Source organism: Acipenser ruthenus, chromosome 30 (genome assembly GCF_902713425.1).
Source record: "Acipenser ruthenus chromosome 30, fAciRut3.2 maternal haplotype, whole genome shotgun sequence".
Lineage (NCBI taxonomy): Eukaryota > Metazoa > Chordata > Actinopteri > Acipenseriformes > Acipenseridae > Acipenser > Acipenser ruthenus.
The window spans coordinates 10,211,703-10,234,387 of record NC_081218.1 but is presented as its reverse complement, the minus strand read 5'-3'; the positions used below and the strand labels follow the sequence as shown (position 1 = coordinate 10,234,387).

Below are 22,685 nucleotides of genomic sequence, written 5' to 3'. Positions count from 1 at the left end.
GATTATAAATCGCCCTGGATAAGGGCGTCTGCTAATAAATAAATAATAATAATGCAAATGCAATGATTGCAGCTTGATATTGTAATCAATTTGCATCTCAGCCCATTGAATTAAATGGAAATGCAAGGGCTGGACGCAAACCACAAACCATACGATTCAGAGACGAACGACTTTTCATGCAGCACGCTCTGTAGATGAGAGGTTTAGTGTGGGTCTTAGGCTGATGTCAGTGTTATTTACTCATCCCCCACTAGGAGGCGATCCATTACAATATGCGTTTGCTTACTCGCTTAACACGATCAAGACACATTATTGTGGATTAAAAAAAAAAAAAGACTTCACAGAGAGTTAGATTTTTGTATAACCTTTAATCAATTTAACAATTTGCTTTTAGAATTATGATTTACATGATTTTAAATCAGCTCCATGTATGTTTTTATTTGTATAACGCACCCTCTCTCACAGCGTGTGGAGGGTGAAACCCAGGCTAGCATTGCAGCTGTTGTGGTTGGTCGGTACAAGGTGTGTTATAAAGGGATTGGACGGAGGCTGGAGTGAATGGGAGGGGCTTAAGCAGCAGCGGCGAATCCAACGCTGTTGTTTTGCCTGTTGTAGACGGAGTAATACTGCCTCAGGAACACATCTCCCAGAATCCACAGGGGCTGGCCGTTCTGGGAAGGCAGGTAGGTACCCATGATGCCGCTGGTGCAGTACTGTTGTCCGTTCTGGTTTTTCTGGAGGAAGAGAGAAAGAAGAATGTCAGGGGGGAAAACATCAGAGCAATGCATAGTGAGTTGAATTAGGGTTTATAAAAGAAACTAAACTTGAACGTGTTTGCACACATGTACCAATAATGTTTGAAGGTATGGATGCCCTGTATTGAATGCCGATAATTATAAATCATGTAAAAACCAGCCAATAAGTATTTCTCTAAATTCTAATTGCATCTCATCCTATGTTGAGATGTCATCCTGTGCATGAACACAGGCCAATATTCTAAAGTTACTAAAAACAATACTTTGTGTTTAATAGTAGTTTCTGTGGGCAAGATCTGTCGTGTGGAGGGTGTTCTCTCACACAAAACTGCACAATCACATCCTATAAAATAAGAGACACCCCACACACAATGTAATAACCTGCAATCAAGACAGAACACTGGATTCTCTGTAAGGCACAGAGGAAAGGGACATTACTTACAACGATGGTGTAGGCAGATGGGGGCAGGGGGAAGTTCACTCCATTGATGTTAAAGGTAATAGTAGGCATGTTAGCCAGGTTGTTGCAATCAATAATGTACTGAAAATAACAAGAAACAAACATTAGGATTATACAGCACGTATTGCAAATCAAACCGAAACCCTTGACCGATGCAAAACACACCAAAATATATATTTTAAATGGAGTCTCCATGAATAGATTGTTTTTGTAACTGCATAGAAGTTTCTGACTTTTTATTTGAGATGTTTTTGTTACACTTATAATTGCTCTGTAAAAATGCAATCATTGCACAGATGGAATGCAACCTCACGTTTAATTACAAAATGACGACTATAAAAAAAAAAATACAAAAATAAGGACGTTGCTAAAGTCTTTTGTACCCAGTATTTGCACAAGGGGTTGAAAGAAAAATGCAAACACAGTGCAATTAAGGACATATCAAGTACAGTACTGCTTACAATCTGTATGTAGATTGAGCTGCGATTTAATTCCTAGTTACAGTGGAGACTGGTTATGCTGAATTCCAGTGTACTCACCTCCCCATTCTCGTTAGCCTGAGCTCCAATGTACTGCTGCAGGTATCCCAGGTACTGCTGAGGGCAGGTGAGGAGGGAAGTGCCTGTGTCCACAATAGCCTGGCAGCCCCCTTTGCACCAGCCAGTCTCCTGGTTGTTGATTGAGAAGCTAAAAAATAAACACGGTTAGGCTTGATCTTTAAGTGGTTGTTGCTTTCAAAGCAAGTCTGAAATGGTTTCATTTGGAGCGGTCTGGAGACGTATTGAAGCCAGCAATGCCTGTGAAGTGCTGTTTGAAATGTAGAGCTTTCGTCTGAATGCAATGGCATGGTTCAGGTTAAGGTAGAGAGAGATAAGGAGGACCTACCCATTAATTCCAATCTGCCAGTACAACTCACTAGTGACGTCAGTCCAGTAGATGCTGCCAGTGTATCGGCTCTGATCAACGCCCCCAAATGTCACCTCGCTGCCTTGTGCCTCATTTCTGAAAGAAAACAGCAACAAAATAATGCATTAATAAAAGAAAGTCCAACTGCATCTATAACAAGTTGTAAATTATATCATAAACTGCTGTAGAATTATTACCTATCCCTTCAATAATACAGTATTGGGGCTAACATACCGGCTCAGGTAGAAGGCAAAAACGTTGGCCTGCAGCAAGTTCTGCTGCATCATGGTGTCCATGACAGGGGTCTCTCCTCCTGCAGCCAAGCTGGGGTAGGCCATGCCCAGGATGCCATCAAACTGGGCGTACACAAAGTTGGTGCCGGGCTCATTGGTGCTCAGACCCACCTCCTGGTTGCTGATGGCAATGCCTCCGACCTGAGCAGCAGGAGAGTTAGTGGTTAGACTGAGTAGCACTGTGCAGCGGCAGACCTGTCAAATCTGGGATCTCTTTACTCTACGTGTTATTACAGGAAGAATCAGTTAGGCTTCAGTTTCATATTTTATATTGAGGCGTCATAAACGTATCTGAAGGGCTGTAATTGTAGAATTAACAGTTACATTTAGACTTAACTTTTGCTGTCAACAAAATTAGAGGAAGTTATCATAACGATATAGTTAAAGAGAACATGTAAATAACAGGTAGATGCCACTTAAAAATGCTCCAAAAAGCTGCAAAGTAGCCTGTCCTCAGATGAGGACAATTGCACTAATGGGTTAATAGGAAGAACCATCAGTTAGGGAACTGTTCCACCAGACTGCTGAGAGAGTCAGTGTAGTCTCGTACAGTTTAGGAGCAGCTAGATTACATCTTACAAAATATTTACACCAATGCCACCTGCAAGATACCTAATGAACAGCATCATTAATTAAAAAAAAAAAAAAAACACCAGCATATAGTAGAACTGAATAGGAACTAATAAGTGTGTCTAGATACCCAAACAGACGTTCTTATTCTCCCTGGGTATTTCTCTACTCACACATCCCGGTCTCTGTGTACCTGAAGCCTGGAGTACTCACAGTGACAGTGTCGTAGCCAAAGACCCCAGTGAGGCTCCCAGTGCCGTACTGCAGAGAGAAGGACTGCCCATTACTGGACCAGGTGGAGGACTGAGAGGGGTTGAACACAGGGTGGTTTGCTGAGAAACAAAAGAGAATTGTGTCAAAGGTGTTTACTGTTGCTGTTGATCTATTTGTTCAGCAGACCTCATTTTTACTTTGACTCAGGCGAAGCAAAACAATTCTACTACGTTTCTGCTGCAGAACATGCTCTAAGATCACTTCTTGTGTTAGAGGGAAATATGACCCCACCCAAGCACTACACTGCCTGTAGGAATCTAAAGTCTAATGGGGGCCTAATTACTAAGTTAAAGTGAAAAAACAAAAGCATGGAAAGTGTAATATGGAGGAGACCCTGTACTTACTGCAGGCCTGGCTGCTGCAGTACGTAGAGGCAACCCAGAGGTTGGAGGATCCGGTGTCAAACAGGACATAAAAAGACTGTGCTGGGGTCCCGATGGTGATGGGCCCATAGTAGGACATCTGCAACAACAAACAAGGAAGAGGCGACGTTAGATTAGGACTGCTTATCTGTGCTGCCGATGACCTGACAATGGTTTGCAAGTGGAATAAAACAAATGGGTTCTGCAGTGATTCTGTGCTGGCTTCCAGCCCCCAACTTCAAAAGGAACGTCTTTAACGGAAGGCATTGAGAAAGGTTTGTCATTGAATTTACTATGTTTCTTCATGCAGTTCATTGAGTGTTTTAGTGTTGCGGGTGAAACAAGTATGTAAGGACGTACATCAGCGTAGTTCATGAGAGGCTCGTTGGTGGAGGTGGCGTAGACATTGGGGTGCAGGCCCTGGTACTTGAGGCCAGGATCAGTGTAATGGATTGCCTTCAGCTTCCCGCTATCCTTCATCTGCTGGCGGACAGACTTGAACTTCTTCAGAGGGACCCTGGAGGCAAGAAGTGCACATCGTTTTAATTTCTCACATAAAAGCATCAAAGCAACATACAGCACGGTGTGATGCATATGAGGAAAATGCACACAATGCATAAAAGTGTTGAAAAGCATGAAAGTGTTCTCACCTGATAAGTCCCTCTGACAGAGTCAAACACGCCAAAGCAACGATCAGCCACTTCATCATCTTTCCCAACCACTTCCTCTGCGTTCCTGGATGCACTGAAACTGGGGCTGAGCAGCCACTTTTATACCATCCAGGACGCCCTCACATCCCTCCAATCTAATCAGACGACTGTATTTAATAAAACACCTGCATCCTATTTTTGACTGTTCAAAATGACTTGCCCACATAATGTTTTTAATCTTATAGATAAAAAGTGCGGGGTCATCGGTTAATATAGTGAATATAAACACTGTAGAGCAGGTCGTCTATAGGTAGTGCTGCGTCTGATAGCTAGCAATTAAAGTGCTCACAGTCATGCACACATTGATAACTTTTTATAACTTGTGATAACTAATGGAAATGACTTTTAATTATTGTGCAGAGTGGAAAAACAATTATTGTTTATGTATAACTACACATCAAGCACTTAAAACATGAATTGATAAAAGGAGATGTTGTCAAAATGGAAATACGAGCGTATGAGATGTTAGCCATTTATATAAAAAAAAATGTTTTAGATTGATTAAACTTTAGCACATAGCGGTAGACCAGGAGTCTAATGATCTTAACATCCATCCTAAAAGAATGACAGAATGAATATTTTTAAACTTGAATTGTTTGTATTTGTTAAGCTCCTGAATGAATTGTAATAACGTGACTTACATCTGTTTCAATGCTTTATTTTATCGTGTGATTTATAACATCAATGATTCTTCACTTGTTCAGAACAACAGTGTAAACTGCATGCTGGGGAGCACAGGGGCTTCAGTTGCTGAGTTTTCATTGGAGGGTATTAATAAGGGCTTCGTGCCCTTGCTCTGTATGAATTCACGAGTAGTGAAATCAAATAAATACATTCAATTAATAAACAGAGTATCATCTCACCGAAGGAGCCCCATGTCAAGTGCAGCACAGCAGAGCGAGAGCCTTCATGGTGACTCCACAAGCAGGCCTGGATAGATCACATGGGAAGACCTTTTGTTGGTTTAGCTAATGACAGAGTTTACATAAAAGTTGCTTATAGTAGACATGGATTAAGCAATAAGACCCAACATAAGGAAGTCCTGCCAGGTTTGAAGGATCAGTTTCTTCCTCTGGTTATTCCAGACATGGAGAGCTTTCCACCATCATATCACATCCACAGTACCAGACTGCCATACGGAGTCACACTGCGGTGAAATGTGGTCCTGAAACTCTAAAACATTACTGGACATCATATATGTCTGCATGTGTGCATGCGTGTGTACCTTTAAAGCCATATGTGGGGGGAGAAAAGCTAATTTAACACATACGCGTGCCTGACAGAAATACTGTAGCTGATTCAGATTCAGTTTCATGCAGAAATTATTTGGTGTTGTGAGAAGCAAATAAAATGCACAAAACATCCTTCTGGCTTTTTTGTCTTTATTCAATATACATTTTTCAGTGCACATTAAATTATGATACAGCATTTCCTGCCCATGTTTGACTGGTCTCACACTGTTTTAGTGCAGTTCCATACAGAAAGTAGAAATGGTATGAAATGAGGCTATAGCTTCAACCTAGAACAGTTACAGTGTACATATATGTATATTATAATACAATTATTAGATTTCCATAAAACAGAAACATCAAGAGAAAAAAATACAAAATAATTATAATTTTTAAAAATCTTGTAATCCCTCAAAGGGAATGTCCAGCTTAAATACTCAATATTTCATACATATATATATATATATATATATATATATATATATATATATATATATATATATGAAACAAGTACCGGTACTAAAGTTACAATACAGTAAGGAACTAGTTCTCTCTAGTGTTTGCTGAGGGAGAATAGGACAGCCCTTTGTGGTGTAACCCCTTTCAGAGCCCTGGACTCAAAGCTTCGTTCAGACACAGCTCCCCATTCCCCACTCAAAAGTCAGGACCAGTCTGTGAATGCCTGGCTGCACAGGAGTCACTTGAATGAGTTACAGGAGGGCTTTTGGTCCTGTTCAAAGACCTGATGCTTTACAAAGAATAACCACTAGATAATTTGGCACAATTGACATTACTGGGCAAGGGGTGCTGAGGTCTGGACTGGGGTGCACTTACCGAACTATGAAGGGAAAGCTGTAGCTCAATTCATAGTTCGTTGTTGGAATTAGCATTGTTTTTTCATTGCAACTGTTTTAAATGCAAAATGCACTCTCACTGAGAGTTACATGTGTTTGCGCATGCAAGCACTTAGCAAATGCCAGTACAAGGTTAGTTTTATCACCTAATCTACAGCGTTCTGTGTTTGTCCTGCCTATTCAAAAGTGACCTTGAAATAAAATAAATATTTAAGGAACATCGCAAGCATGTTATTTACAGCGATTAGGTTTATAGGTTTATTATTCAAACTGTGCAGGAATCAAATATTTAATTTGCGATCAAATTCAAGCGCTGGATTTAGCAAATATTTAACCCCATACCAGAGTCCTGGCACTGCTGGGATCTTTTTTAAAGGCATCATTATTTGTCGAATTTTACAGACATATTGTTACGAAAGAAGGAATTCAAGGAAATGGCTGGAAGAAATATCCAGTCTAAAACTCGTCTTTTTCACAGTGGGCTTTTGTACGCACTCTCAAAATTACAAAGCTCCCACATTGTAAACTAATCCCACTGCTGACACCAATTCTCTCCCTGTCCAGGATTTTTAAAGGGATTACTCCACAAAAAACAACACAAACCTACACCACGAGATTATAAAGTACCGAAGGAAAATGAAAATCCCCCAAAAAGGTGATCCACCGAGTTAATTCATACTTCCAGAAAACTAGGGGAGGGGGTTTAGAGCTGCACAGGCATGTCACTCCTAGAGCCTAGATCATTCACTCAGTGGGATGTCTGAGTAGGACAAAAATGTATCATCTTACCCCATGTAAGGTAAAATGTACACTGCCAGCACAGCAGAACAACACTGCACCCATTTAAATAGATACAGGCTTTCTACTCTTGGTTTAATCTTGGTTTCATCCTAGAAAGAGCAGCTTTGAATTTTGGGGTAGGGGTCTGTACAAGGACCATTGGACACCAAGACTACATATGAACTAGTCCAGAAGCAGACAGCAGGGAACCACACAACTTGGGTCAGAGCTCCAGGATCATTGCTCTGCTTTACTGTTACTGGCAGATGGGGCTCCTTCAGTAAGATGATACTCTGTTTATTAATTGAATGTATTTATTTGATTTCACTACTCGTGAATTCATACAGAGCAAGGGCACGAAGCCCTCATTAATACCCTCCAATGAAAACTCAGCAACTGAAGCCCCTGTGCTCCCCAGCATGCAGTTTACACTGCTGAACAATCCCAAAACTCCCGATTGATGTTATAAATCACACAATAAAATAAAGCATTGAAACAGCTATAAGTCACGTTATTACAATTCATTCAGGAGCTTAACAAATACAAACAATTCAAGTTTAATAAAATATTCTTTCTGTCATTCTTTTACGATGGATGTTAAGATCATTAGACTCCTGGTCTACCACTATGTGCTAAAGTTTAATCAATCTAAAACATTTTTTTTTTATAAATGGCTAACATCTCACACACTCATATTTCCATTTTGACAACATCTCCTTTTATCAATTCATGTTTGAAGTGCTCGATGTGTAGTTATACATAAACAATATTTGTTTTTCCACTCTGCACAATAATTAAAAGTCATTTCCACTGGTTATCACAAGTTATAAAAAGTTATCAATGTGTGCATGACTGTTAGATCTGTCTTGCTGACGGCTTGGTTTTAAGTTCCTAAGGTACCCAGACCTCAGCGATTATTTCAGTTCAATTCAAAGTGCCAGTGGTTTGGGAATTGGCTGTTGCATTCAAGTGTACTTTTTTGTTTGTGTTTTTTTATATAGCTTTTAATTTCAGTTTATTCAAATGTATAGTAACACTTACTCATTTTAGAATCCTAAACTAAATAAATAAATAAACTAGCAACCAGCCGTAAAACGAAGCCTACCTGTTGGTATTTATCCTGTGAAATGCCTGGCGGGGTTACATACAAATCGGTTTTTTATATTCCCCTGTGCTCAAATAAACCCAGATAAGCCTGAAGCTGTTGCCATTGCTACCTTTTCTTAAAACACAGTGCTAAAGCTCCTGTCACATTGCCAAACCGCTAAATAAACAGTACTTCACAGTGCTTTAAAAAAAAAGAAAAAAAGAGCTTCAATGTCTTTCCTGTGCCGGATACAACTTCATTGATATGTGTATTGTTTGTATTTATTTATTTCTTTATTTCTTAATGTAAGTGTTACTATAGCTTTATCCTTAACAGCCAATCCAAGAAGCCTCATCTTGTTTCTAAACGCCTCCCGTCTCCATGTTCTGTTCTCACTCCCCGGCCTGTGTGCCAGCTTTAGTTTGGTGGCAAATATTCCCGATTCCCTCATTGCACCGGTTTTGTTTCATTTTGGAAACATTCCATGTGGCAGGCTTCATTGCTAAATGGCCATGCTTTATTCTCTGTAAATAATAATAATAATATTAATAATAATAATAATAATAATAATAATACAGAAGTGAGGAAGTGAAAACATTGAAGAATCTTCCGTTCTGTTTAGTCTGCTGAATGTTGAGAGTGACCCTGTTATAATCCTCACTGGATAATATATTCAACGTGACTCCAGTGTTTTTTCCCCCTTTAATTTTACATTAGATCCTTTGAATCAGGGACCCAAGAATTTCAGTAGTACAGCATAAGCAGTGAAACCAACCTTAGATTTTGCAGATCGGGAATCTTTGTTAACGATTTTTAGTATTTTGTGTTTCATGCTAACTTATCTTTTATTCTCTTTTAAAGACTGATTTGTACGGTGGTTGATGTTTACAATCCCATATCCTTAACTCTCTCTTGTGCATGCACTTGTCATTACTTATTATTATTATAACTATATTTTTGTATTTGTACAGATGCACGTCTTGTGAGTACTAAAGTGTTCCATTTAGCTGTAAATATTTGCTGTGTGTTCTCGTCTGTCTGTATGTCAGTCTATCTGTCGGTGTGCTATTGTGAGAATTCTTTAGCTAACGCAAGTCTTACGTTACTAGGATCCATGGGAGTGTTTAGGGTTTAATGCACCACAGCCTCAAAAGCTTTCAGAATGTATCCCAATGGGGGGCTTGGGAGGGGCTGTTTTACGTGGGCTAGCTTCAAAACACAAGGTTCGTGTGACTGTAACTATTGCTGATTTCTGGTTACATGTGTATCAAAGGATTGTGACCTGCATCATTGTATTCGATACCAGGGATTGTGTAGAGAATGCTTTCTCCGGGCACTGGCCTTAATCTTTGGGGGTTCAGAATGGGTAGACACCAGTCCCTCTGAGCCTGACCAGCAGCCTTATTCTGGGCTGATGACCCTAAATGTATATCACTATTGTCCTTCAATACTCTGGGTAACAAAAGAAACTGGCAGCACATTGACAGCTGCACTTCAGAACACTGCAAAGTAGACCCCTTTTTCAGGTTTAATTCAGGCTCTACATTAGATTGGTGAAAGCTAGAACTAGCTTATTTTACCACCTGAGATTGCCACCACTAACATTCGACCAGATATTGCCTTGTGGTCTGGATCAGCACGCCTTGTTCACCAGGTAGAGTTAACAGTGCCATGGAAGGATGCTGTAGATGAGGCGTATGAGAGGAAGAAACTGCGGTACGCTCAACTAGCCGCTGAAGCAGAACAGCAAGGATGGAGAGTCCAGGTTTACCCAGTGGAGGTGGGTTGTCAAGGATTTGTGGAACACTCCACAACGTGGTTTCTCAGAGACGTTGGATTCAGTGGCCAAGACTTGCGTCACACAGTGAAGAACTTATCTGAAGCAGCAGAGAGGAGCAGCAACTGGCTGTGGTTGAGACGGAAAGATTCTGGTTGGGGATCTCAAGCACAATAGAAAGAAAGAAATGTTGATGTAAGGGTAAGTAAGCTGGGTTGAGTTGAGTGTGGGACGGAGGGAGGTGATGCCGGGACGTCAGAATAACTGTTGAGCCCTCTTGAGGTGTCGTGGGCTAGTCGACAAAATACAGAGGATGGAAGGTGCCCACTTGAAGACCCTAGAGATGTACCCTACTTAGCTCAATCCAGACAATTGTCATGCTGATGCGCTGGGGAGACCGCACTGTGGTTGATCCCCGGAGCCAGCATCGCAGCCGTTGTGTGTGCTGATGCGCTGGAGCAGGCATTACACTTCAGCCATCAACACCAGGCAGAAGGATATCTACATCATCAGATGGAAGGAAACACAAATGGATGGAGACGCAGATGGATCACATTAGTTTACTGTAAAGCTACGTTTTAGTTGGTGCTTATCTTGGCCTGAGCCGAGTTCAAATCAGCATGAAGTTTTAACATCTACTCTCGTGTAATGGAAATCATGGAGATCTGGATACGTCCAGTGACTGCTGTGAATAGTGCAGGTGGCAACAAGGGAAAGACCTTGTAACAGCCTGGAGAGCAAGCTGACAGGAGGAAAGACACCCCATTGGGGCTGGCAAGGGTTAGCTAACCTTGTCGGCAGTATCCAGCTCTGTGTTTACAGGATGCTGGAGACACCCACCCAAGGCTTCTAAGAAATTAAAGAGAAAAATACCCCTATAGTCTGCGAGAGCAGGGGCGGAAGATGACTCAATGTTGGACAACACAGTTATCGACTTAGGAACGGAAACGGATGAGTATTTCACAAAAGACTAGTTCAAGATCTGCAGTTAGTAAAAACATGGAACTCCAGGTTTGTGTCTGCGGCTAGAGCAAGTACGACAATGGTCAGAAGATTCATCAAGGGAGAAAGAAATGCTTGAGGGAGAAGGGTTAAGGGCGTCGCATTGAGCAGTACTTCTTGGCAGATTACTGAGGCACTGACAATAGCAACCTACAAAAGGTCAAGCAGTTCAATTAAGTGATATCTTTACATAATGAACTATGTATAAGATGAATAACTGAAGATCAATAGAAAATATATATGAAGCATACAAGGCATGCACTGTCCTTCTCCTCAGTAATGGATCTTTACATTCACCAGTCCAAACCACAAGTGCAGCCCTTTATTCCATGATACCAGCTGTAATGTAGCATGGTCGTGGCTCCCATTTACCCACTAATGCCATTCCACCAGCACTTTCATTCGTGTTGTGAGGTGGAACACACATAGCACAGCCTCATAACTGTGACTATAGACTACAGCACAATGAAGGGGCAGCGGTCTGCTGTAATCGATTACTACACTGTGCTTTTACCGTGGTATACTGCAGTAAACTTTAATAATGATGCCTAATATAGACTTCATGCTAATCTGGTCCTGCTGTGTAAGTTCTAAGGGAGGCTTAACATTGTCTTGGAGGTCAAATTCAGCTACCTCCAGACCCTTATCTCTCCCTACACCCCCACTCGACCTCTCCGCTCCACCTGCACTAGAAGACTGGCTCTACCTCCTCTACGCTCCCCTGCCTCCAGAGCCCGCTCCTTCTCCACCCTCACTCAGCAGTGGTGGAATGACCTTCCTACAGATGTCAGGACTGCCCAGTCCCTGACCACATTCCGGCACCTCCTTAAGACTCACCTCTTCAGACAGCACCTGTAGAACTCCTCTGTTTTTCCCCTGGGACACTTAACACCCTTCTTTAAATGTTTTTTACTTGCTCTTATCTGCCCCCTATTTTACTGCATTTAATCCTGTACTTCAGAGTACTGTAATCTGCCAAGTGTTTAATCTGTAGTATTTTGTATTTAATCATATCCTGATGTAACTATCACTGACACTGTTATCTGCTATATTATTGAATTGTATTTTGTCACACATGTACTTGCTTGAACCAAAGTCATTGTATTTATCTTGCTCTTAATGGTATTATTATTTGTACTGTGATACTTGAAATGCATTTGCTTACGATTATAAATCGCCCTGGATAAGGGCGTCTGCTAATAAATAAATAATAATAATGCAAATGCAATGATTGCAGCTTGATATTGTAATCAATTTGCATCTCAGCCCATTGAATTAAATGGAAATGCAAGGGCTGGACGCAAACCACAAACCATACGATTCAGAGACGAACGACTTTTCATGCAGCACGCTCTGTAGATGAGAGGTTTAGTGTGGGTCTTAGGCTGATGTCAGTGTTATTTACTCATCCCCCACTAGGAGGCGATCCATTACAATATGCGTTTGCTTACTCGCTTTACACGATCAAGACACATTATTGTGGATTAAAAAAAAAAAAAGACTTCACAGAGAGTTAGATTTTTGTATAACCTTTAATCAATTTAACAATTTGCTTTTAGAATTATGATTTACATGATTTTAAATCAGCTCCATGTATGTTTTTATTTGTATAATGCACCCTCTCTCACAGCGTGTGGAGGGTGAAACCCAGGCTAGCATTGCAGCCATTCTGGTTGGTCGGTTCAAGGTGTGTTATAAAGGGATTGGACGGAGGCTGGAGTGAATGGGAGGGGCTTAAGCAGCAGCGGCGAATCCAACGCTGTTGTTTTGCCTGTTGTAGACGGAGTAATACTGCCTCAGGAACACGTCTCCCAGAATCCACAGGGGCTGGCCGTTCTGGGAAGGCAGGTAGGTACCCATGATGCCGCTGGTGCAGTACTGTTGTCCATTCTGGTTTTTCTGGAGGAAGAGAGAAAGAAGAATGTCAGGGGGGAAAACATCAGAGCAATGCATAGTGAGTTGAATTAGGGTTTATAAAAGAAACTAAACTTGAACGTGTTTGCACACATGTACCAATAATGTTTGAAGGTATGGATGCCCTGTATTGAATCCCGATAATTATAAATCATGTAAAAACCAGCCAATAAGTATTTCTCTAAATTCTAATTGCATCTCATCCTGTGTAGAGATGTCATCCTGTGCATGAACACAGGCCAATATTCTAAAGTTACTAAAAACAATACTTTGTGTTTAATAATAGTTTCTGTGTGCAAGATCTGTCGTGTGGAGCGTGTTCTCTCACACAAAACTGCACAATCACATCCTATAAAATAAGAGACACCCCACACACAATGTAATAACCTGCAATCAAGACAGAACACTGGATTCTCTGTAAGGCACAGAGGAAAGGGACATTACTTACAACGATGGTGTAGGCAGATGGGGGCAGGGGGAAGTTCACTCCATTGATGTTAAAGGTAATAGTAGGCATGTTAGCCAGGTTGTTGCAATCAATAATGTACTGAAAATAACAAGAAACAAACATTAGGATTATACAGCACGTATTGCAAATCAAACCGAAACCCTTGACCGATGCAAAACACACCAAAATATATATTTTAAATGGAGTCTCCATGAATAGATTGTTTTTGTAACTGCATAGAAGTTTCTGACTTTTTATTTGAGATGTTTTTGTTACACTTATAATTGCTCTGTAAAAATGCAATCATTGCACAGATGGAATGCAACCTCACGTTTAATTACAAAATGACGACTATAAAAAAAAAATACAAAAATAAGGACGTTGCTAAAGTCTTTTGTACCCAGTATTTGCACAAGGGGTTGAAAGAAAAATGCAAACACAGTGCAATTAAGGACATATCAAGTACAGTACTGCTTACAATCTGTATGTAGATTGAGCTGTGATTTAATTCCTAGTTACAGTGGAGACTGGTTATGCTGAGTTCCAGTGTACTCACCTCCCCATTCTCGTTAGCCTGAGCTCCAATGTACTGCTGCAGGTATCCCAGGTACTGCTGAGGGCAGGTGAGGAGGGAAGTGCCTGTGTCCACAATAGCCTGGCAGCCCCCTTTGCACCAGCCAGTCTCCTGGTTGTTGATTGAGAAGCTAAAAAATAAACACGGTTAGGCTTGATCTTTAAGTGGTTGTTGCTTTCAAAGCAAGTCTGAAATGGTTTCATTTGGAGCGGTCTGGAGACGTATTGAAGCCAGCAATGCCTGTGGAATGCTGTTTGAAATGTAGAGCTTCCATCTGAATGCAATGGCATGGTTCAGGTTAAGGTAGAGAGAGATAAGGAGGACCTACCCATTAATTCCAATCTGCCAGTACAACTCACTAGTAACGTCAGTCCAGTAGATGCTGCCAGTGTATCGGCTCTGATCAACGCCCCCAAATGTCACCTCGCTGCCTTGTGCCTCATTTCTGAAAGAAAACAGCAACAAAATAATGCATTAATAAAAGAAAGTCCAACTGCATCTATAACAAGTTGTAAATTATATCATAAACTGCTGTAGAATTATTACCTATCCCTTCAATAATACAGTATTGGGGCTAACATACCGGCTCAGGTAGAAGGCAAAAACGTTGGCCTGCAGCAAGTTCTGCTGCATCATGGTGTCCATGACAGGGGTCTCTCCTCCTGCAGCCAAGCTGGGGTAGGCCATGCCCAGGATGCCATCAAACTGGGCGTACACAAAGTTGGTGCCGGGCTCATTGGTGCTCAGACCCACCTCCTGGTTGCTGATGGCAATGCCTCCGACCTGAGCAGCAGGAGAGTTAGTGGTTAGACTGAGTAGCACTGTGCAGCGGCAGACCTGTCAAATCTGGGATCTCTTTACTCTACGTGTTATTACAGGAAGAATCAGTTAGGCTTCAGTTTCATATTTTATATTGAGGCGTCATAAACGTATCTGAAGGGCTGTAATTGTAGAATTAACAGTTACATTTAGACTTAACTTTTGCTGTCAACAAAATTAGAGGAAGTTATCATAACGATATAGTTAAAGAGAACATGTAAATAACAGGTAGATGCCACTTAAAAATGCTCCAAAAAGCTGCAAAGTAGCCTGTCCTCAGATGAGGACAATTGCACTAATGGGTTAATAGGAAGAACCATCAGTTAGGGAACTGTTCCACCAGACTGCTGAGAGAGTCAGTGTAGTCTCGTACAGTGTAGGAGCAGCTAGATTACATCTTACAAAATATTTACACCAATGCCACCTGCAAGATACCTAATGAACAGCATCATTAATTAAAAAAAAAAAAAAACACCAGCATATAGTAGAACTGAATAGGAACTAATAAGTGTGTCTAGATACCCAAACAGACGTTCTTATTCTCCCTGGGTATTTCTCTACTCACACATCCCCATCTCTGTGTATCTGAAGCCTGGAGTACTCACAGTGACAGTGTCGTAGCCAAAGACCCCAGTGAGGCTCCCAGTGCCGTACTGCAGAGAGAAGGACTGCCCATTACTGGACCAGGTGGAGGACTGAGAGGGGTTGAACACAGGGTGGTTTGCTGAGAAACAAAAGAGAATTGTGTCAAAGGTGTTTACTGTTGCTGTTGATCTATTTGTTCAGCAGACCTCATTTTTACTTTGACTCAGGCGAAGCAAAATAATTCTACTACGTTTCTGCTGCAGAACATGCTCTAAGATCACTTCTTGTGTTAGAGGGAAATATGACCCCACCCAAGCACTACACTGCCTGTAGGAATCTAAAGTCCGATGGGGGCCTAATTACTAAGTTAAAGTGAAAAAACAAAAGCATGGAAAGTGTAATATGGAGGAGACCCTGTACTTACTGCAGGCCTGGCTGCTGCAGTACGTAGAGGCAACCCAGAGGTTGGAGGATCCGGTGTCAAACAGGACATAAAAAGACTGTGCTGGGGTCCCGATGGTGATGGGCCCATAGTAGGACATCTGCAACAACAAACAAGGAAGAGGCGACGTTAGATTAGGACTGCTTATCTGTGCTGCCGATGACCTGACAATGGTTTGCAAGTGGAGTGAAACAAATGGGTTCTGCAGTGATTCTGTGCTGGCTTCCAGCCCCCAACTTCAAAAGGAACGTCTTTAACGGAAGGCATTGAGAAAGGGTTGTCACTGAATTTACTGTGTTTCTTCATGCAGTTCATTGAGTGTTTTAGTGTTGCGGGTGAAACAAGTATGTAAGGACGTACATCAGCGTAGTTCATGAGAGGCTCGTTGGTGGAGGTGGCGTAGACATTGGGGTGCAGGCCCTGGTACTTGAGGCCAGGATCAGTGTAATGGATTGCCTTCAGCTTCCCGCTATCCTTCATCTGCTGGCGGACAGACTTGAACTTCTTCAGAGGGACCCTGGAGGCAAGAAGCGCACATCGTTTTAATTTCTCACATAAAAACATCAAAGCAACATACAGCACGGTGTGATGCATATGAGGAAAATGCACACAATGCATGAAAGTGTTCTCACCTGATAAGTCCCTCTGACAGAGTCAAACACGCCAAAGCAACGATCAGCCACTTCATCATCTTTCCCAACCACTTCCTCTGCGTTCCTGGATGCACTGAAACTGGGGCTGAGCAGCCACTTTTATACCATCCAGGACGCCCTCACATCCCTCCAATCTAATCAGACGACTGTATTTAATAAAACACCTGCACCCTATTTTTGACTGTTCAAAATTACTTGCCCACATAATGTTTTTAATCTTATAGATAAAAAGTGCGGGGTCATCGGTTAATATAGTGAATATAAACACTGTAGAGCAGGTCGTCTATAGGTAGTGCTGCGTCTGATAGCTAGCAATTAAAGTGCTCACAGTCATGCACACATTGATAACTTTTTATAACTTGTGATAACTAATGGAAATGACTTTTAATTATTGTGCAGAGTGGAAAAACAATTATTGTTTATGTATAACTACACATCGAGCTCTTAAAACATGAATTGATAAAAGGAGATGTTGTCAAAATGGAAATACGAGCGTATGAGATGTTAGCCATTTATATAAAAAAAAATGTTTTAGATTGATTAAACTTTAGCACATAGCGGTAGACCAGGAGTCTAATGATCTTAACATCCATCCTAAAAGAATGACAGAATGAATATTTTTAAACTTGAATTGTTTGTATTTGTTAAGCTCCTGAATGAATTGTAATAACGTGACTTACAGCTGTTTCAATGCTTTATTTTATCGTGTGATTTATAACATCAATGATTGTTCACTTGTTCAGCACAGCAGTGTAAACTGCATGCTGGGGAGCACAGGGGCTTCAGTTGCTGAGTTTTCATTGGAGGGTATTAATGAGGGCTTCGTGCCCTTGCTCTGTATGAATTCACGAGTAGTGAAATCAAATAAATACATTCAATTAATAAACAGAGTATCATCTCACCGAAGGAGCCCCATGTCAAGTGCAGCACAGCAGAGCGAGAGCGAGAGCCTTCATGGTGACTCCACAAGCAGGCCTGGATAGATCACATGGGAAGACCTTTTGTTGGTTTAGCTAATGACAGAGTTTGCATTAAAAGTTGCTTATAGTAGACATGGATTAAGCAATAAGACCCAACATAAGGAAGTCCTGCCAGGTTTGAAGGATCAGTTTCTTCTTCTGGTTATTCCAGACATGGAGGGCTTTCCACCATCATATCACATCCTCAGTACCAGACTGCCATACGGAGTCACACTGCGGTGAAATGTGGTCCTGAAACTCTAAAACATTACTGGACATCATATATGTCTGCACGTGTGCATGCGTGTGTACCTTTAAAGACATATGTGGGGGGAGAAAAGCTAATTTAACACATACGCGTGCCTGACAGAAATACTGTAGCTGATTCAGATTCAGTTTCATGCAGAAATTATTTGGTGTTGTGAGAAGCAAATAAAATGCACAAAACATCCTTCTGGCTTTTTTGTCTTTATTCAATATACATTTTTCAGTGCACATTAAATTATGATACAGCATTTCCTGCCCATGTTTGACTGGTCTCACACTGTTTTAGTACAGTTCCATACAGAAAGTAGAAATGGTATGAAATGAGGCTATAGCTTCAACCTAGAACAGTTACAGTGTACATATATGTATATATGTATATTATAATACAATTATTAGATTTCCATAAAACAGAAACATCAAGAGAAAAAAATACAAAATAATTACAATTTTTAAAAATCTTGTAATCCCTCAAAGGGAATGTCCAGCTTAAATACTCAATATTTCATACATATATATATATATATATATATATATATATATATATATATATATATATATATATATATATATATGAAACAAGTACCGGTACTAAAGTTACAATACAGTAAGGAACTAGTTCTCTTGAGTGTTTGCTGAGGGAGAATAGGACAGCCCTTTGTGGTGTAACCCCTTTCAGAGCCCTGGACTCAAAGCTTCGTTCAGACACAGCTCCCCATTCCCCACTCAAAGTCAGGACCAGTCTGTGAATGCCTGGCTGCACAGGAGTCACTTGAATGAGTTACAGGAGGGCTTTTGGTCCTGTTCAAAGACCTGATGCTTTACAAAGGATAACCCACTAGATAATTTGGCACAATTGACATTACTGGGCAAGGGGTGCTGAGGTCTGGACTGGGGTGCACTTACCGAACTATGAAGGGAAAGCTGTAGCTCAATTCATAGGTCGTTGTTGGAATTAGCATTGTTTTTTCATTGCAACTGTTTTAAATGCAAAATGCACTCTCAAGCACTTAGCAAATGCCAATACAAGGTCAGTTTTATCACCTAATCTACAGCGTTCTGTGTTTGTCCTGCCTTTTCTATTCAAAAGTGACCTTGAAATAAAATAAATATTTAAGGAACATCACAAGCATGTTATTTACAGCGATTAGGTTTATAGGTTTATTATTCAAACTGTGCAGGAATCAAATATTTAATTTGCAATCAAATTCAAGCGCTGGATTTAGCAAATATTTAACCCCCAAATATTTAAAGGCATCATTATTTGTCGAATTTTACAGACATATTGTTACGAAAGAAGGAATTCAAGGAAATGGCTGGATGAAATATCCAGTCTAAAACTCAAGTCTTTTTCACAGTGGGCTTTTGTACGCACTCTCAAAATCACAAAGCTCCCACATTGTAAACTAATCCCACTGCTGACACCAATTCTCTCCCTGTCCAGGATTTTTAAAGGGATTACTCCACAAAAACCAACACAAACCTACACCACGAGATTATAAAGTACCGAAGGAAAATGAAAATCCCCAAAAAAGGTGATCCACCGAGTTAATTCATACTTCCAGAAAACTAGGGGAGGGGGTTTAGAGCTGCACAGGCATGTCACTCCTAGAGCCTAGATCATTCACTCAGTGGGATGTCTGAGTAGGACAAAAATGTATCATCTTACCCCATGTAAGGTAAAATGTACACTGCCAGCACAGCAGAACACCACTGCACCCATTTAAATAGATACAGGATTTCTACTCTTGTTTTAATCTTGGTTTCATCCTAGAAAGAGCAGCTTTGAATTTTGGGGGAGGGGTCTGTACAAGGACCATTGGACACCAAGACTACATATGAACTAGTCCAGAAGCAGACAGCAGGGAACCACACAACTTGGGTCAGAGCTCCAGGATCATTGCTCTGCTTTACTGTTACTGGCAGCAACTGCTCAGCAGCACTACACTGAATCCTATTGAGAACTAGCTTTCACCAATCTAATGTAGAGCCTGAATTAAACCTGAAAAAGGGGTCTACTTTGCAGTGTTCTGAAGTGCAGCTGTCAATGTGCTGTCAGTTTCTTTTGTTACCCAGAGTATTGAAGGACAATAGTGATATACATTTAGGGTCATCAGCCCAGAATAAGGCTGCTGGTCAGGCTCAGAGGGACTGGTGTCTACCCATTCTGAACCCCCAAAGATTAAGGCCAGTGCCCGGAGAAAGTATTCTCTACACAATCCCTGGTATCGAATACAATGATGCAGGTCACAATCCTTTGATACACATGTAACCAGAAATCAGCAATAGTTACAGTCACACGAACCTTGTGTTTTGAAGCTAGCCCACGTAAAACAGCCCCTCCCAAGCCCCCCATTGGGATACATTCTGAAAGCTTTTGAGGCTGTGGTGCATTAAACCCTAAACACTCCCATGGATCCTAATAACGTAAGACTTGCGTTAGCTAAAGAATTCTCACAATAGCACACCGACAGATAGACTGACATACAGACAGACGAGAACAAACAGCAAATATTTACAGCTAAATGGAACACTTTAGTACTCACGAGACGTGCGTCTGTACAAATACAAAAAAATAGTTATAATAATAATAAGTAATGACAAGTGCATGCACAAGAGAGTTAAGGATATGGGATTGTAAACATCAACCACCGTACAAATCAGTCTTTAAAAGAGAATAAAAGATAAGTTAGCATGAAACACAAAATACTAGAAATCGTTAACAAAGATTCCCGATCTGCAAAATCTAGGTTGGTTTCACTGCTTATGCTGTACTACTGAAATTCTTGGGTCCCTGATTCAAAGGATCTAATGTAAAATTAAAGGGGGAAAAAACACTGGAGTCACGTTGAATATATTATCCAGTGAGGATTATAACAGGGTCACTCTCAACATTCAGCAGACTAAACAGAACGGAAGATTCTTCAATGTTTTCACTTCCTCACTTCTGTATTATTATTATTATTATTATTATTATTATTATTATTATTATTATTATTATTTACAGAGAATAAAGCATGGCCATTTGGCAATGAAGCCTGCCACATGGAATGTTTCCAAAATGAAACAAAACCGGTACAATGAGGGAATCGGGAATATTTGCCACCAAACTAAAGCTGGCACGCAGGCCGGGGAGTGAGAACAGAACATGGAGACGGGAGGCGTTTAGAAACAAGATGAGGCTTCTTGGATTGGCTGTTAAGGATAAAGCTATAGTAACACTTACATTAAGAAATAAAGAAATAAATAAATACAAACAATACACGTATCAATGAAGTTGTATCCGGCACAGGAAAGACATTGAAGCTCTTTTTTTTTTTTTTTAAAGCACTGTGAAGTACTGTTTATTTAGCGGTTTGGCAATGTGACAGGAGCTTTGGCACTGTGTTTTAAGAAAAGGTAGCAATGGCAACAGCTTCAGGCTTATCTGGGTTTATTTGAGCACAGGGGAATATAAAAAACCGATTTGTATGTAACCCCGCCAGGCATTTCACAGGATAAATACCAACAGGTAGGCTTCGTTTTACAGCTGGTTGCTAGTTTATTTATTTATTTAGTTTAGGATTCTAAAATGAGTAAGTGTTACTATACATTTGAATAAACTGAAATTAAAAGCTATATAAAAAAATACAAACAAAAAAGTACACTTGAATGCAACAGCCAATTCCCAAACCATTGGCACTTTGAATTGAACTGAAATAATCGCTGAGGTCTGGGTACCTTAGGAACTTAAAACCAAGCCGTCAGCAAGACAGATCTAAAACTAGACTAAACACTGAAGGAGAAGAATGGAAATCGTACTCAACAGCAACCTCGGAAATAAAACATTACAAACTGCCAGCAATCCCACAGATACACCGTCATATATGTTCATTGTTAAATGGGTTCCTCTGTTTCCTGCCTATCGTACAGTTTTCACAGACTTGGTTTTCAAGAGTAGGGTTGGCACCTTTTGTTATGGCACAGTGTAGTGATATGTTGAGCATATTTATGATATAAAAACGCAATGATAACAGGGCGCCCGCTGGCTTCAGCAGCAGCAGACTCCAGTCTTCTCTCACTAAGGGTTTCTGTTTCACAATCTGTTTTGTAAAAAGGCTCCTTCTAAAGCACACCCACACCCATTCTACAGCCTTGCACTGCTTCCACCAGGGGTCTTGTTAAAACCTGCTTATTCAGAACCCTTTCTCTTATTCTAATCTGATCTTCCAGCAATGTGTAAACAAAGCAGAAGGCAGTTTTCAAACGCCAATACCACCAGACTGCAGTGGTGCCTTGCTTCAAAAGGACCAAATCGCATTCGTTCAGCCACTAACCCTTCCTAGGAATGCTCACTCCTGATACAGTGGAGTTATAAAGTGGGTGGGGTGCGCATGGTTTTGTTTATCCTAAAAGTGTGCATATCAGAATCTGATTGGTGGCTTTTCAGTTCTGGTGGTTACTCTGTCACCAGAGACCCTCAAAAACAAGGCTTGGAGGTAACTCTGGGAAAATTTTAACCCCGGAGCACAGCTGGGGCTGGCAGAAAAAGTCTTGCCAAATTCAAGATCCTCTCAGTTAGACGCTGGTTAAAATTAAACCAGATGATTTCTGCGTGTAGCTTTCATTTGCCCAATACCCAACAGACTACCTGCCATGGTCCAGTGAGCCTGAAACCTCTACAGAATACTTGCTGCAGATTCAACACAAGGAAAAAAAAAAAAACCTTCACAGTTAAGACTTCTTCTTCTTAGGTTTTTTAGCCCTCACATTCCCAGACTATGTAATGGCACATGGAAAAAAATCTGAGTCACTATACTCATACTGTACAGTAAAGGAAATTTGGCACCTTTGTAGAACTGCATGTTAATGCGAAGCGCCATTCCCTTTTGTAGCATTTAGTTTCGGAATGGATAAATATATATATATATATATATATATATATATATATATATATATATATATATATATATATATATATATATATATA

At 40.7% G+C, this 22,685-nt stretch overlaps 2 protein-coding genes across 2 annotated transcripts; both read right to left on the bottom strand.

Moving 5' to 3' along the window:
* Positions 1–392: 392 nt before the first annotated feature.
* Positions 393–4,447, bottom strand: LOC117396739 (gastricsin-like). The gene is made up of 9 exons (XM_034901819.2): positions 4,270–4,447; positions 3,980–4,136; positions 3,602–3,719; positions 3,198–3,316; positions 2,356–2,555; positions 2,101–2,217; positions 1,755–1,902; positions 1,198–1,296; positions 393–734 (listed from the first exon to the last, which is right to left on the bottom strand). Exons 1-9 carry the CDS (start codon positions 4,326–4,328, stop codon positions 570–572), a joined length of 1,182 nt encoding a protein of 393 aa, XP_034757710.1. The 5' UTR covers positions 4,329–4,447; the 3' UTR covers positions 393–569.
* Positions 4,448–12,650: 8,203 nt separating this feature from the next.
* LOC117396758 (gastricsin-like) lies at positions 12,651–17,605 on the bottom strand. Its single transcript, XM_059005070.1, has 9 exons — positions 16,473–17,605; positions 16,201–16,357; positions 15,823–15,940; positions 15,419–15,537; positions 14,578–14,777; positions 14,323–14,439; positions 13,977–14,124; positions 13,421–13,519; positions 12,651–12,957 (listed from the first exon to the last, which is right to left on the bottom strand). Exons 1-9 carry the CDS (start codon positions 16,529–16,531, stop codon positions 12,793–12,795), a joined length of 1,182 nt encoding a protein of 393 aa, XP_058861053.1. The 5' UTR covers positions 16,532–17,605; the 3' UTR covers positions 12,651–12,792.
* Between the last annotated feature and the right edge of the window lie 5,080 nt (positions 17,606–22,685).

Excerpts from the sequence above, each read along its gene's own strand:
- LOC117396739 (XM_034901819.2), bottom strand. The coding sequence starts at position 4,328 with ATGATGAAGTGGCTGATCGTTGCTTTGGCGTGTTTGACTCTGTCAGAG. Across the intron at positions 4,137-4,269 it reads CTGTCAGAGGGACTTATCAG|GGTCCCTCTGAAGAAGTTCA; the intron begins GTGAGAACACTT and ends TCTTGCCTCCAG. Across the intron at positions 2,218-2,355 it reads TTTGCCTTCTACCTGAGCCG|AAATGAGGCACAAGGCAGCG; the intron begins GTATGTTAGCCC and ends GTTTTCTTTCAG.
- LOC117396758 (XM_059005070.1), bottom strand. The coding sequence starts at position 16,531 with ATGATGAAGTGGCTGATCGTTGCTTTGGCGTGTTTGACTCTGTCAGAG. Across the intron at positions 14,440-14,577 it reads TTTGCCTTCTACCTGAGCCG|AAATGAGGCACAAGGCAGCG; the intron begins GTATGTTAGCCC and ends GTTTTCTTTCAG. Across the intron at positions 13,520-13,976 it reads AGGCTAACGAGAATGGGGAG|TACATTATTGATTGCAACAA; the intron begins GTGAGTACACTG and ends TGTTATTTTCAG.